This window comes from Pelodiscus sinensis, unplaced genomic scaffold, assembly GCF_049634645.1.
Source record: "Pelodiscus sinensis isolate JC-2024 unplaced genomic scaffold, ASM4963464v1 ctg35, whole genome shotgun sequence".
Classification (NCBI taxonomy): Eukaryota; Metazoa; Chordata; order Testudines; family Trionychidae; genus Pelodiscus; species Pelodiscus sinensis.
Window position 1 is genome coordinate 4,612,533 of NW_027465908.1, and position 15,124 is coordinate 4,627,656.

The 15,124-nt window shown below is 44.4% G+C and overlaps 1 protein-coding gene across 2 annotated transcripts in view; it reads right to left on the reverse strand.

Annotated features, from left to right (window-relative positions):
• Positions 1-15,124, reverse strand: part of LOC142824489 (sortilin-related receptor-like) — a 157,717-nt gene that overhangs the window by 53,996 nt on the left and 88,597 nt on the right. For both annotated transcript variants that reach the window (XM_075916502.1, XM_075916503.1), the window contains exons 17-25: positions 14,086-14,258; positions 12,365-12,496; positions 10,657-10,748; positions 9,833-10,079; positions 8,408-8,546; positions 5,213-5,386; positions 4,902-5,015; positions 4,014-4,136; positions 2,734-2,853 (exon numbers count right to left, since the gene is read on the reverse strand). In XM_075916502.1, the coding sequence (XP_075772617.1) occupies positions 2,734-2,853; positions 4,014-4,136; positions 4,902-5,015; positions 5,213-5,386; positions 8,408-8,546; positions 9,833-10,079; positions 10,657-10,748; positions 12,365-12,496; positions 14,086-14,258 (1,314 nt within the window). The remainder of the gene's footprint in view (positions 1-2,733; positions 2,854-4,013; positions 4,137-4,901; positions 5,016-5,212; positions 5,387-8,407; positions 8,547-9,832; positions 10,080-10,656; positions 10,749-12,364; positions 12,497-14,085; positions 14,259-15,124) is intronic.

The window sequence follows — 15,124 nt, forward strand, 5'->3', positions numbered from 1 at the left end:
TCGAAAGAGGATATGCAAATTCTGTGGGATGCGGGGTTTTTGGCAACTCCTCCCTTTTTGGAAAAGCCGCTCTTCCTCAAAAATGAGGTTTACATGGCTTTACGAAAAAGGGAGGGGTTGCCAGAAAAACTGCATCCCGACAACTTTCACTTTCGAAAGGTCTGCCACATAAACCTCATTTTTTGCATATCCTCTTTTGAAACTTCAGAGTCGTCTAGACATAGCCTTAGCCTCCCTACAAAATTTCACTTTGTTTCTAGTCTTCAACTTCCGACCTCCAAATGTGGGTTATGCTTTTTCTACTAAATTAAATAACCTTCTACAATCAGAAGTTTCTTCACCGTGTAGATACTGAAGACTGTTTAACTGAAAATATCAGAGCAGATATAATGTAGGGAAAGCGAGGACTGAATTTTAGAATGTCCTTAGGACTCTTCTCACTTACATCTGTTTTCCATTAATGTAAACTCTGCTGCCATCACTGAAGAAACGGGTCCAGTAACTCAAGGCCTGATGACTGACACTGTGTACAATGTCAGTCCAGAGTGACTCCATTTTCTCCAGCTGAGTTTCACTGGTGTAAATCAGTTGTCAGTGAAAGGGGAATCAGGCTCTTTGTTCATGACTTTGGATAAATTGAATCCAGTTTATAGCTCACCAAGCCACACTGGAAGGGTAGGTAAAGAGGCAAAGCCACGCTGAAGACAGGAACTATTGGAGCAGAGTGCCCCTTCTCTTAAATAAATAGTTCAGAAATTGCAAAAAACAAACAAAAAAACCCACCTTCTTTTCTGCAGTGTGTTTTATTGTGACACAATGAGCAAAGTCCAAGCTGTAAAATTCGGTCAGTGCACACTCAGACTATTTTCGGTCTATTCTGTTGTAACCACTGAGCACCTTTGGTTACAATGGTTACAAATATGCCTCCTAACTTTACAGCTCCTCAAGGGCAGGGCAAGCCTGTTTTTATAGCAGACCAGGTGGTAATAAATTTTTAAAGCAGGTTTTGAAGCACTGTCAGATGTAAACAGCACTACAGATGAATGAGCTCAATGGTGATTTCATGCCATCGGTGCAAAGTTACAAATAAAACCAAAAATGAATCACTGCGCACATCAAAAACCAGTCAGCACTTTCAGAAATGCAGCAATTAAGCTGCTAAATCAAGACTGTAAATTAGCTTATTCGCTCAGGAATATGATCTTGCTATTTTTCTGGCCTGATTTGTACATGCTGGGTCACCCACAGCTGACAGGCTTGTTCAGCACCTGTGAATAACAGGACATCTAGCAACATGTTTGTGGGGCATTTGCTGGTGAGAGGTTTTTAGTTTTAATAATTTCAAAGATCATGTGACCCCCTCACTATTTATAAACCCACAGAAAGTTAAACCAAAAATTTGTTCCCCTGAAATTGTTTTTATTACTGTAGGGTCACTCATAAGCATTGGGCTGCTATCCCGATTTGAATTTTAGACAGTGTTTCATTTACATACAATAAAACATAATTTGCCAATAAATATGAAGGAGATGAAAAAGGGAGACTGATCAACGTTTCCTGTCTGCCAAAGAACCTGGGGAATGTTTTAAATACAGGAGAATATTGTAAGGGTAGAGTAGATACTTAAGCTAAGAAGAAAGATGATTCAGAGCAAAGGTTCTCTCTGCATTCTTCATTCATGCTAGAATAAATACGTAAATGCAGCTTATTTTGAAGTCACATTAACTTACTCATCTTTAGAAACCCTTTCAAGGCGGGTGACTATTATCCCATTTTTACAGATGTGGAAAATGAAGTATAGAAGTTAAACCACTCAGCCCACGTCTCGTGGCAAGTTACTGTCAGCACTGGGATTAGAAATTGGTTCTGGCTCTATGCTCAATCCACTAGCTCATGTTGTTGCTACATTAGGATCTAGTCTAGTTGTTTTCAAACTGTGGGTCATGGCCCCAAAATAGGTCGCGAGTTCGTTTGAATGGGGTCACCAGGCCTGGCCTTAGACTTCCCGGGCTGAGTCAAAGCTGAAGCACCTTAACTTTGTAGGGTCCCCTGTGGCCTCAGGTCCTGGGCAACTGCCCTGCTCATTCCCCCTAGCACTGGCCCTAATTCTAGACTCTAGAATCTAGAGGGCACTGGGGTCCAGTGTTCTCTGTAAGCTGTGAGCTTGTGCAGCTGCTCAGGAGCAATTCCAATGCCATCCAGCTGATGAGCAGAGCACCCACAGCTAGGTTTGTGTTTCTACTGGTGGTACACATGCACACGCCTCAGTGCACAGAAAAACATTTATTTTGTACACAGATGGAAAAAAATCTGTTCAAGGATGGAAAAGATTAGAGAGAATACTGCTGGGGTTGGGTAATCATTTTGTCAGAAGTGGGTCGCAGTGCAATGAAGTCTGAGAAGCTCTGGTCTAGTCCAAAGCCCACAGGTTTCTTTCCCTTGACATCAGTCAGCACTGGCTCAGTCCTTTAGACACGGCAGTGTTTCCATCTTAACTTCTACACCTCTGCCAAACAGGACTACCCAGCACTAGCCACTCGCACAAAATACAGTAACAAAAGGGCATTGGAAGAGTCAGTCTCATGACACAGAAAGGTTAAACGACACCGTCCTGGCAGCATATGCTCTTCCACATAGAGCTACCCTAATGCAACCCCTTTAAAAACACAGCAGCTGATAAGCTAGCAAGGAGCAAGTCCGGCAGAAGATTCTCAATTACATTCCAGTACTTACCAGTGCAGTTCGCTTCATCTGACCAGTCCCTGCAGTCGTTATCACCATCACACATCCAAGAAAGACGAATGCACATCCCCGACCTGCAGCTGAATTCATCACTTCTACATTGGTGAGCTTCTACAAACAAGGCACCGAAAGTTCAGGTGGAGCAACTGAACACAAGCTGCTGTCTTAGATGGAAGAGCTGACATTTCAGAACTGGCAACCTACGCAGCTCAGAACACGTTTTCTAGTCTTGAAAGCAATTTTAGTGCATTATCTCTAGCCCTGAAAGATCAAGAGCTACCACATCGCCTCTTCCATTCTTCCCATGGATTTAACAGTCTGACGCTTAGAAACTATCAGCCTTAGAGGCTGACAGCCTCACATTCAACAGTGCAGAGCACTTGCACCCTCCATTCAACACGCTGGGAGCTGCAGCTGCTCAGCTGCCTTTCAAAATCAAGCCAGAATAGCACTGAAAGAAGGGATTAGGGAAATTAGGAAACTGCCCTGAACTTGCTAGTGTGTACCTATCCTACTACCCTCTACTGGATAGAGGTGGAACTGCTCAACACTGTGCCATCCTGCACTCTAAACTGCACACAATAAATGGAAACTCTCCTTTTGGTTAGATTGTTAATGCAGGAGACTGAGTCCTAACCCTGCTATTACTGAGCTTGAGACGTGCAGCAGAAGGCCAAGGATTTCTTACAAGTATGAAGCCACTGGATGGAAGGGGATGATGGGGAACCTAATGCCACAGCAATTGCATTTGTAACCCCAATGGCTTTACGAGGTACTAGCTCCTAGAGCTGTCTACCCTGTCTCCGTGTCTCAGGGCACCTATGTTTTCACCCTGGAGACCAAACACACCAAATCCTGGGAAGCTGCGGAAGTATAATTTGTAATCCCTGCCCCGTTATTTTGTTTTATGGCAGATGAGCTTGGCAGGGGAAGGGAACTGGGAACATCTGATACCAGAGCTTCCCTGCCCGCTCAAGGTACGGTGCCCGGTGTGTAGGGGACATGGGCTGTCTTTGCACTTAAGTGCTCCCGTGTCCTGTGCATCTCATTCCCCCCTTGCTCCACGACAGTACTAGCTGCCTAATGGCTGCCCTGGACAGTGCAGAGGACGGGTCCTTGTCAGTGCTCTGCAGAAACACTGTGTTGCCCTGCCTCCATCTAGGCAGGCTCACCTCCTGCCTGGTGGAGACAACACAGTGCTATTCTTCCTAGGAGGGGGAAAGGAAAGGACACTCAACGGAGCCAAATAGCTCGCTCTTGATCACACTCACCGCAGTGGCTTTCATCACTGTTATCCCCACAGTCATCCTCGAGGTCACATTTATAGGACAGCGGGATGCAGGTTCCTGAGCCCTGGCAGCGGAACTGAGTCTCGCTATCACAGACTGTTGTGGCTAAAACAAGGCAGGGGAGAGAGAAAAGAGGTTTCAAGGCCACCAGTTAAATCACTCCTCCCACACCCAAACTCACATGCTAAAACAAAAGTAAGCGGAATTCAAGGACAGGAAAGAGCCACCTCAGAGCGGTTCCTGCCAGAGTCTGTGAAGAGAAGGTCACGGCTACGTGCTAGGTGAATTCCTCCTGGTTCAGGGTAGTAAGGGCTTAATGGTCTGATGGGATTAAACTCAGCTCCATGCTGCAAAACCAGGTCTGGAGACAGCGCCCTCCCGCAGCAGAGAAGAAAAGATGCAGAATCTGGCTTTGCAACTCCCTTGGCCTAACAGGGGACCTTGAGTCTACACAGCCATCAGTTAAGAACCTAAGGAGCTGCATTGCCGGGAAGACAGTTTGGCCTGGACTTTACCCTCTTATTGTTCAGTTGCTTGACATTGGGGCTGTAACTTTGAATGTGGCCTATTTCGGTAATGGGCTGAATCATACAGCTACAACTTGGTGACGGCTTCGCCGGGTGGCTGTTTCTGCCCTTCATAAACTCATTGGGTTCTTTGTTTTCATTCAGAAGGTGGCGTTCTCCTTGGATGTACCTGAACTAGCTTTATGAGGATATCCCACACCACAAAGGCTTGTAGGAAGGGTGGAAAGACCATAGTCGTCATTACTGATCCCTTCACTTGTTGAAGCATTTTACCCCCAGCCAGGCTCAATAAACAATCACTGACCAGGACACATATACCCAGCGACCACAGAAGGACACTTACGGCAGTTTTTCTCATCACTCATGTCTCCACAATCATTATCGTTATCACACTGCCAGATGCTGTTGATGCAGTTCCCGTTGAAGCATCTATACTGGTTAGGCAGACAGGTGTTATCTAGTGCCCAGTGTGTGTTAGAAAACAAACAAACAAACAACAATTAGGCACAGCACCATGGTCTTTGCCAAGTGATTGTAGCTCTTTCCAATCTTTATAAGGTAGGTAAAAAGTAAAGTCATGCTCATCTAGCTCCAAACTAAGGAACTGATTGTTTTTCAGGGTTAAATTGCAGCAGGAGTTAAACAGAATTTTACCTTCTTTGATGCAGGTGGTGTTCTTCATCACGTATCCGTGTGGACAATCACACTTCACTTCCCCTGACGGGAGCACACTGCTGGAGACTCCCTCGGGACACTTGCAGCTTCTGCTGTTGTTTGATTTGGGCAAACACAGCAAACTGCACGGCCTGGTGATGCAGGCATTCCGCCCTGAGGGGAGGGAACAAAGTAACGACTGGGCGCTGCGTACACAGCAGGGAACCGGACACTACATCTCGGGTTAGCCTCTCAATTCAGGCTGCTATGCAGTCTCTCTGGGCATTTGTGTGTCAGCTGCACTTGGTTACGTTTCAAGTCTGGGCTGTGGAGATGCCAAGAGTCTTCCACTCCCATTTGTCTTCTGTGGGGCTTGAATGCACACTCAGTGCCTCACAGGATCAGGCCCTTGGATCTTAACGAGAGGTGTTTTAGAGATTAATATGTAACCAGGATACACTGTGCAGATCCCCCACTTCCTTATAATTCAGTTGAGATGGGGAAATCAAACCATGCTCTTTGGGAGAAGAAATGTATTTTTATTCTGTGTATATACTGTGCTCAGCACAACAGGGTCTTGGTCTAAAACTGAGGCTTCTAGCCACTCCTACAGTACAAATAAATAATAATGAATAATAAGCCAAAACTGAGAATGCAATGTGCTCTCTCTCTACATCAAGCTTGGAAGTTCCAACTAACACTTGGGACCACTCTCCTTTCTGAAGAGCTAGGTAGGAAGAGTCCTAGAGCCCAAGGTCAGAAGGAACCATCAAATCATGAAGTCCAACCTGCCGCATATCACCAGCCACTAGAACTGCATGCTGCAAACACACTAAACTCCGCAACCAAAATGAGAGCGAAGGATTACAATCCACAGGCGCCTAGACAGAGAAAAGGAAGGACTAAGATGCACCAATGGCCAAGACCTAGCATGGCAGGAAATAAATCCAGATGATTCCAGCAAGTGACCCATGCTCCTTTCTAACCCTGTGATTCTATGACTCGTGCTGGAGAGGGAAGACAAAACACCCTAAAGAGTTCCCAACGTTTTTGTGTAGCAACTTGGAAAGTGTTGAGAAGCACTATCCTGGACACTGGTCTGAAGGTAACCCCACAAAGTACTACCTTCCAAAGAGTCACTAATAAATCACACTAATTAATCAGGGAGGAAGGAGGGGCTTCCCATTAGCAGCTTCCATGCTAACGAGCCCCTGAAATCATAACGACCTCAGAGCTAGTTAATTGGCACTTACCAGCCTCCTTCAGATCAGGCTGAGGCTTAAATACATGTTTCAGAGGGATCAGATGGAGCCCAGAGCACCTCCTGGAAACTAGAGTCAATGACTTTCTGCTCAGGTGGGCTCATTTTAAGATGCTACTTTAAATTCATTCTAAGCCATTTGGAGGCATCTAAGTCACAGTTTTATTAACTCTATGCTCTGAATTCTAAATATTCATGCTACTGTTTAATTTCAAGACATTTTGCATCTGACAAAGATTTTTACCCATGAAAGCTTACGCCCAAATAAATCTGTTAGGGTCTGTCTACACAGCAAAGTTATTTTGAAATAACTTTCCTAGCGTCTACACAGCCAAACCGCTATTTTGAAATAAATTCGAACTAGCGGAGCGCTTATTTCAAATTTGGTAAACCTCATTCTGCAAGGACTAACACCAAATTCAAAATAGCTATTTCAAAATAAGTGCTGTGTAGACACTTATTTCAAAATAGGGAACCTCCAGCCTTCCCAGGGTGCCCTGGTGGCCACTCCAGCCTCAACCAAGAACACTCCACTACCTCCCCACCACCCACTGCATTGGGCATAAATTAATATTTTACTTTATTTATAATGATGTTTGATAAACTAACATGAGAAAGTTAAAATGCTTAATCTGTTTAATAATTTAAATTAATATTTCTTTTCTTACTGATTAAATTAAACCGTTCTACCTACCTGCAGCACTAGCAAAATGTAATTATGTAATTAACAGCGAGTTTCCATTAACAATTGGTGGTCCATGGAAAGATCTGCATAGAGCCATGTGGACCGTAGGCCAAAACATTTGAGAACCACTTTCCTAAGGAATTTGGAAGTATTTGGACACAACAATAAAAAATTGAGGAAGGACCACCTAATGACTAAGGCATTAGCATAGGCTTCGTAAACCTGGGTGCAGTTCCCTGCACTGCCAACCCCCCAGGTCTGTGCCCTACTTCTTCATTTGTAAAATGGGTGAATAGCACTTCCCAGGGATCTCAGAGTGTTCTCGGGATAAAAGACATTACAGACGGTGAGGCACTCAGATACTCATATGGGGCCAAATAAGCAGTTAAGAGAGACAGACTCCCAAATCCCACTCAAGGGGAATTAAGCAGCCAAACATCCTCCTTAGCTTTTGAAAGTCTCAGCCCATACCTCTATAGCCGTGGTGTCCAACATGCTAGCCACTAGCCACGTGAGGCTATTTGGCTGGTTGAGTGTGGCTAGTTCTCAAGAACTGCTTGAACGCCATGGTTCTATAGCAGGGGTAGGCAATAATTTTTGACTGGGGACCACTTCAGAAATTTTGAAGTGACTCCGGTCTGCCCTGGAATGGGCGGGGCCTCTGGCAGAAGGGGCAGGCCAGGACACTTCTATGCTACCCCACCCACAGACCTTGGGGTAAGGGAGTGGGCAGTCTTTGTCCCCCCCAGAGAGAACCACCAGCTGTTCCCTCTAGATCCCAGTATCCCTGGCAGTGGGAGGAGACTTCGCGTGCTCCCTCCTGCTGCCCCCAGATCAATCATGCAAAGTCTCCTCCCACCCTGTCCCCACCTTGCAAGGGAGCGCCACGCTTAGAGTCAACCTCCAACTGAGCAGCAGCTGGCAGCTGACTTTAAGCGCTGAGCCCTTGCAGAGCGAGAGGAGACTTCCCACACTCCCTCCGCCCCCAGGCCCAGATTGGCCTGGGGGTGGGGAGAGCGCACAAAGTCTCCTCCCACCCTAGCCCATCCTGAAAGCAGTGTGCGGCGCTTAGAAGCACTCTGCACTCCTTGCAGGATGGGAGGATTGGCCTACGGGCAGGGAGAGTGGCAGGGCCTCCACAGGCCAGATCAATTCGCTTGGCGGGCTGGATCTGGCCCACGGAAGCCCCTTTGCTCTCTCCTGCTCTATAGTCTTCTTAGGAAAGGTCTTTTCAAACGCTCCACATTACCTGTTGTCTTTCCTCGGTAGAAGATTTTCATATCCATGATCCCATTTAATCGACCAACTAAAATCTCCATCCTTGACCCACTGTATTTAGATGCTCTAAAAATACTCAGCTGCGACCAGTCATTCCAATAGATTTCATTCTGAAACAGAAACTCAGTTCCTTAGTCCAAGCTTTGGTGGAGACAGGTAAATATAATGAACTCTGAACATTTTTTTCCCCAATTCAGGATTTGAAGGAGGATTTACAGATCAGGGACTCACAGTTAATCCTGATTCTTCATCAAACTAGCCAATGCAGAAGACCAATTTCATAAAGTCAGTTTCAACTTAAAATTGAGGGTAATTTTTTGCATCGATTCTGCCTGTGCCAGCAAGGTTTCATAAACCTCTAATACTACTTTGTACAAGCAGACTGTGAGGGACTCCAAGAAGATCTCACCACACAGAGTGATTGGGCAACAAAATGGCAGACAGGCTACTGGGCTAGATGGACCTTTGGTCTGACCCAGTACGGCCGTTCTTATGTTCTTATATATTTCTCTGGGTTGGTATCATTACCCCCATTTCATAGATGGGGAAAGTAGAATGTATTCAGTGGTTTTTCACAGTAGAAACACAAAGTGAGTCAACAGCAGGATTTGGAAAAGAACCCATGTCTTCTAATTTCCAGCCCCTAAATGCTCATGTCTGCTTATATGGACACAGCAGTACAAATGTTATCAAGAATTAGTAAAGCACAAATATGGAGCTAGGTTCAGATAAGCGGACAGACATTTGAGAGATGTTAATCAAGGACTATCCAGATTACTGCAGCTCTCAACCCTATAAATCTCAGGAGAACTGGTTTTTCAGAATATTTCCTAAGCCCAAGGGAAAGAAGTTAACAATTAGACCTGTGCACAATTAAATTTAGACCTTAAAATTAAAATTTGACCTGTGCACAACCTGAGACAAAAGTCACATGTGTGTTAAGACTGCAAATCTTTGGGTCAACTGGGTCAAAGTTCATGGTGAGCTTGGGGCCACTCAACACTAGGGATGTAATAAGATAACCATTTGCACAGTTAATTGATAAGCCCGGGCATATCTGTTACCGTGAATGGTTACACACAGGCTCCCGCCCTCTGTAGCAGAGGCAGCAGCGCGGGGCGGCAACTGGTTCCCCAGGAGCGGGATGGCAGGTGGGAGCCAATACATGCTGGAATCTGGCTTAAAAGCCTAACAATGCGCACCAGCTTCCAGGGAGCTGGCTGCTGCCTCATGCTACAGGTGACCAATTTTCGGTGGTGACACGATTACCCATTTATCCACTTTTTAACATCCCTGTTCAACACAGCTCAGCATTTATCACAGTTCCAGCCAAAACTGGCATTTTGGGCCGAGCCCCGATATCTACTATACTTATCTACACACACTATATAAATACCTTAAATACAGCAATAGCGTAGGGATGAGGAAGACTATCCAGTATCACAGATCTCTGCATCCCATTGAAATCAATTCTCTCAATTCTATCCATGTAGGCTTCCGTCCAATAGATCCAATGATCATCCACAGAAATGCCATTTGGCCATCTCACTCCCTCAGAGACAATGCAACTGGCTGATGAACCATCCATATCACTTCTGTAAATGCCAGGTCTAGAGTCTCCCCAGTCTGTCCAGAACATCAACCTAATAATGTCCATAGGCAGAGTTAATTTAAAATAGTAATGAAATGCCTCATCTAAACAGAGGTCCACACAAAACAGAAGATAAACACAAGTTCTGAACCCCCTCTTTAAATCCCATCCATTTCACAGAAAGAGTATATGTTTTTAACAGGAGCTCAACTGAATTCAAGGGAATGCACCCAGCAGAGGAAATATCAAGGCTCCTGAACCACATGAACCACCAGGAAAGTACCTGTTCAGCAGGCCCACAGTTTCAAAGAGGTCAACTTCTCACACACTGGCACAATTACATCCACTGAGGAGACTGGAGTTGTGCCTCCAGTGAGCTATGCAGGATATTATCAAGGGAAAATTATTTGTGAGGGAAATGGAAAATTGCTCTCAGTCAAACTAACGCCCAGCTAACTGGCCTTCAGGTGAGAGAAAGCAACAGAGGAAAACAGCTTCCACAGGAGCACATGGAGGAATTCACTACTTTTATCTTATATAAATTTAGTACTGATGAGAAGTGCTGGATTCACTTAGTTGGTTTTAACAATACAAATTAACACAACAATTTACAGATAGCTTCTACTCACCCTTCTTTAGGCACCAAAGTCAGGGCTCGGGGTCGTTCGAGTATAGAAGCATTCAGAACAGTAAGTCGCAAGTCTCCATCTGGGTTCGCAACCTAGTGCACAAGACACGGGCGTGTTTTTTGTTTTTATGAAAAGCAATTGCATTGTTTACAATTAAATGAAATTCTGCAGCATTTAATTACAACATATAGCAAGTGGCAATTCAATGCATTCATACTTGGCAAGCAGTTATCTTAAGGCAAGTGATAAAATGTTATGAGCTTCATTTACTTGTGTGATTTCCACACTGCTGAAAAAAGTGCTTACTGCTGTAATACAATATGTGCAGCTAATTCTATCCCTTCACAATACAGAGAGAAAATTGTTCCATTTAATGCAGCTCAAATAACCTGTTGCAAGTGAATTGCTTGACAAATTTATCCCTTAAGTTCACCAGTCATTCACAACTTGCCCTTAATTTTGATGAATATGCTTGTTACTGGGTAAATAGTTGAAGAACAGCGTAGGTAAGCAAATCTGTGTCTATGAGCTTTGCTCAAAATTCTTCATTTGAACGATTTGTTGTCTAGAATTTGTCACCAGCCATAAACTGCACAATACTGTTTCTGCTTTCTGGCAGGATGACTAAGTCTTTTAACTACAATAATGAAGAAGAGTGAGTAATGTAAATTTGGGAAGGATAGCTTTTGTAATAATGTTCATACATCTTTCACGATTCACTGTTGTTTTCCTGAAGGAATCAATAGTTGTCCAAATACTGGTGAACAACCATGGAGCAAACTTGCTACATTTCATTATGAGCATGCATGTGAATCCTTTTTTTGTACTGTTCAGCCAGCCTTAAAAGTGTCTTACGGATTTGGAAGGTGTCAAACTGATTTACAGTGTAAGCTCCTCTTTGACCATCATCACAGCAAATCCTCAAGGGACGTAGACTGCTTGCAGACCGAATACCAAACAGAGCAGTCTCATACTAGAGCTGTACGATGGCCTTGCAGGATGTACAACTGTGCTCCCTTGCTATGTATCTTTTGGTGCCTATATGATTGCCAAGTGTGTAGTGCAGTGAGGAACAACCTAGGCTAGTGAACAGGCCACATAAGTGGCCCTCTATCTCAGTGGGCTGCAAAATTGTCATAACCAAGAGGGTCTCCCAGGATAGGGTAGTTTTGCTTACTGCACTTGTGTACCTAGAATTTGTGGGGTGTGCCAAATGAACCGTAGCAGCACTTTGATTGGATGCAGAGGGAAACACAGCTCTCTCACAGTCTGTGTTGTGTGCAATAAGCATGCACTTCACTTCCATAATAGGAAAAAAAAGAACGAAAGCTAGCAGAATCTGGCAACCTTGCATGTGGGCAACAGTAAACAAAATGTCTTGCGAACCACACACAGAACCCCAGTGCGCCTCATACAGCCCTCAGGTTGCAGGTGGACCACCACTGGTTTAGTGCATTCCTTGGCATATGCACCTTGTAATTCACTGAGCTTCCATCTTAAATACAAACGGCTGAACCCTACTCTACCTTATGCACAAGTAATCCCAATAAGCCAGAATACTGCCCCGATCATGATAATCAGCATTCAGTTGCCACTTCCAAGAATGAGGACTCATGGCTGTACATGGTGCAGCAGACTGAAGGCCTGCTAAACCTAAACCAACATGGCTACTGTTACCTGCTATCATGAAGATCAGTTGCAGACATACCTCAATTTTTGGGATCCCCGCATTCACCCAGTAAAGCAACTGACTGAGAGGTTCAAAGGCCAACGCTTCCACCGTTTCTAGGCCAGTGCTAATGATTATCTCTTGTCCAGAGCTGTCATTTAGACAAAGACGCTGAAACAAACAAACACAAAATCTTCAGGTTAGGGCATTCAGATGCTTAGGGTGGGGAATTAGCAAAGGAACCACTAAGAAGAAAAGCCTACCTGCCGTATTGGCATGGCAAAGCACTTTGCAAACCTGTCTATTACAGCTTCTCTGAGACTGAGTGGAGCAAAGAGATAAACAGATGTCCAGGAAAGGAGAAGAAATGGGAGAAATGTTTGGCTAATAGAGAAAATACTCTTGTGACATGTGGCATCCTTCCTTTCCATTCACCGCAGGAGATAGGTGAAATCACTGTGGCCGTGTCCAGACTCAGGGGTTTTTTCGGGAAAAGTAGCCTTTTCCCGAAAAAACTTCCCCTGCGTCCAGACTCAAGCCGCGTTCTTTCGAAATTATTTCGAAAGAACGCGGCTTTTCTTTCGATGGCGGTAAACCTCGTTTCACGAGGAAGAACGCCTTCTTTCGAAAGTTCCTCTTTCGAAAGAAGGCGTTCTTCAATGTAAAGAGGCCGTCTTCGAAACAGAGCATCCAGACTCGCTGGGTGCTCTCTTTCGAAAAAGCGGATTTCCTCTATCGAAAGATCCGCCTGCAGTCTAGACGCGATCTTTCAAAAGAGGCTCTTTCAAAAGAAGCCTGCAGTCTAGACATAGCCTGTGTAATGTCTTTCACGGTCTCACCCAAAAGAATACCACACACTCAATTTAAGGTCTGTGCCTCAGCAGAAAATTCCAAGCCTGGGGTTTAAACAATGAAGTATAGCTTAAAACAAACATTACAATTACAATTTTCAGTAGCTGCTATTTTACAAATAAGATATACAGGGACAGAGCCTCCACCGGTATAAATCAGTGTAAAGTCATTACACCAGCAGTGGATCTGGCCCTAAGAACTGAAAGGACATTGATGACCAGACTAGCCCTTCTAAGAGAGGTAGCCATGTTAGTCTGTATCTGCAAAAACGAGGAGTCCTGCAGCATCTTAAAGACTAAGGGTATGTCTACACTAGCCACCCCAGTTCCAACTAGGGGGGCTAATGTAGTCATTCGAACTTGCAAATGAAGCCCGGGATTAAAATATCCCGGGCTTCATTTGCATGTTCCCGGGTGCTGTTATTTTTAAATGCCCGGTAGTTCGAACCCCCTGCCCGCGGCTACACAGATAGTTCGAACTAAAGCCCCTAATTCAGACTACAGTTACTCTGGAGGATATGGGGCTTTAGTTCGAAATTCATTGGAGCAAAGGATCTCAAAGACAGGAAAATGTACCTCCACGGACATAGCTCCATGCTGGCTATGGCTGTGTTTTTTATTAATAATAAGAATCCTTAGCTCTTACATGGCGCTTCTTATCAACAGACCTCAAAACACTCTACAAAGCAGGTCGGGATCGTTATTTCCATTTTACAGATGGTGAAACTGAGGCATGGGAAGCGACTTAAGTAAGGTCACCCAGCAGGCCAGTGGCAGGAGTGGTGCTCAGTCATCTGGATCCCAGTCCACTGCTCTATCCACTGGGCAGTTACACCTAGTTACATCACACAAGGTATACGTTTTGCTAGGAAGATGTGCTCAGTGGAAACTGCCCAGAACCCCACTCACCTGTATAATGTCAAGTGTCACATCTGCCCAGTACAAACAGTTGTGGTCATAATCAAAGTCCAGAGCCACTGCCCCTCGTAATCCAGTCAGAGGCAATTCCTCGCTGATTCCAGAAGAGAGATCGTATCGGTGGATAGAGTAGCGCGTGGCATACAGAATAAACTCATTCTCTTCTAGAGGTACAGAAAAATATTGATATGGAACCCTTTTCCCATGAGTTCCCTTAGGGACAAGATGAGTAAATGGGGCCTTCTTCATTTCTGAACAAAATGGTACAGTTAGGACCTTACCACAAACGAGAATCAGGCCCTTGTTTTTGGAAAGAGAAGATTTTAATTAGTGTAAATCAGTAACCACAAATGACTGTCACTCACCCGCAAAAGTGAAAGGAAAGCATTACTACTATTTATTCAGGTAGGTAAGAAATAGGATGAAAATTGCAAAAGTGGTTTTTGTAATTTCTTTCTTATTTATAATATTATATGTTGTCAATATAAAAAATAAATCAGTTTAAAACACTGGCAAAAAAAAAATGTGTCCAGGTACTTTTTCTGAAGACTAAATGTATTTAATGTCTGTGAGCTATAAAAGTGCCTAAGTTGATAGATCCCCCAACTGGAGTCTTTGGGTTCTACTCTAAAATAAATAATTATAATGAAAAAGAATGTTGGGACCATCCTGTACAGCACATAGTACTGTGAGGTCCTGCTCCAGGACTTGAACTTCTCAGGACTCCATACAAAAAACTCAAATAAGTGAGATTTCATAGAATTACAGAATACTAGAAGTGGAAGGAACTTCAAGAGGTCATCAAGTCCAATCCCCTGCCCTCATGGCAGGACCAAGCACCATCTAAATCCATGGTGTCCAACATGCTAGCCACTAGCCACATGTGGCTATTTGGCCAATTGAGTGTGACTAGTTGGCTTGAACAATGTGGCTATTTAGTCGGTTGAGTGTGGCTAGTTCAATACACTCAACTGGCCAACTATGGTGATTACTGCTTCAGAACTGGTTGGACTCCATGGATCTAGATCAT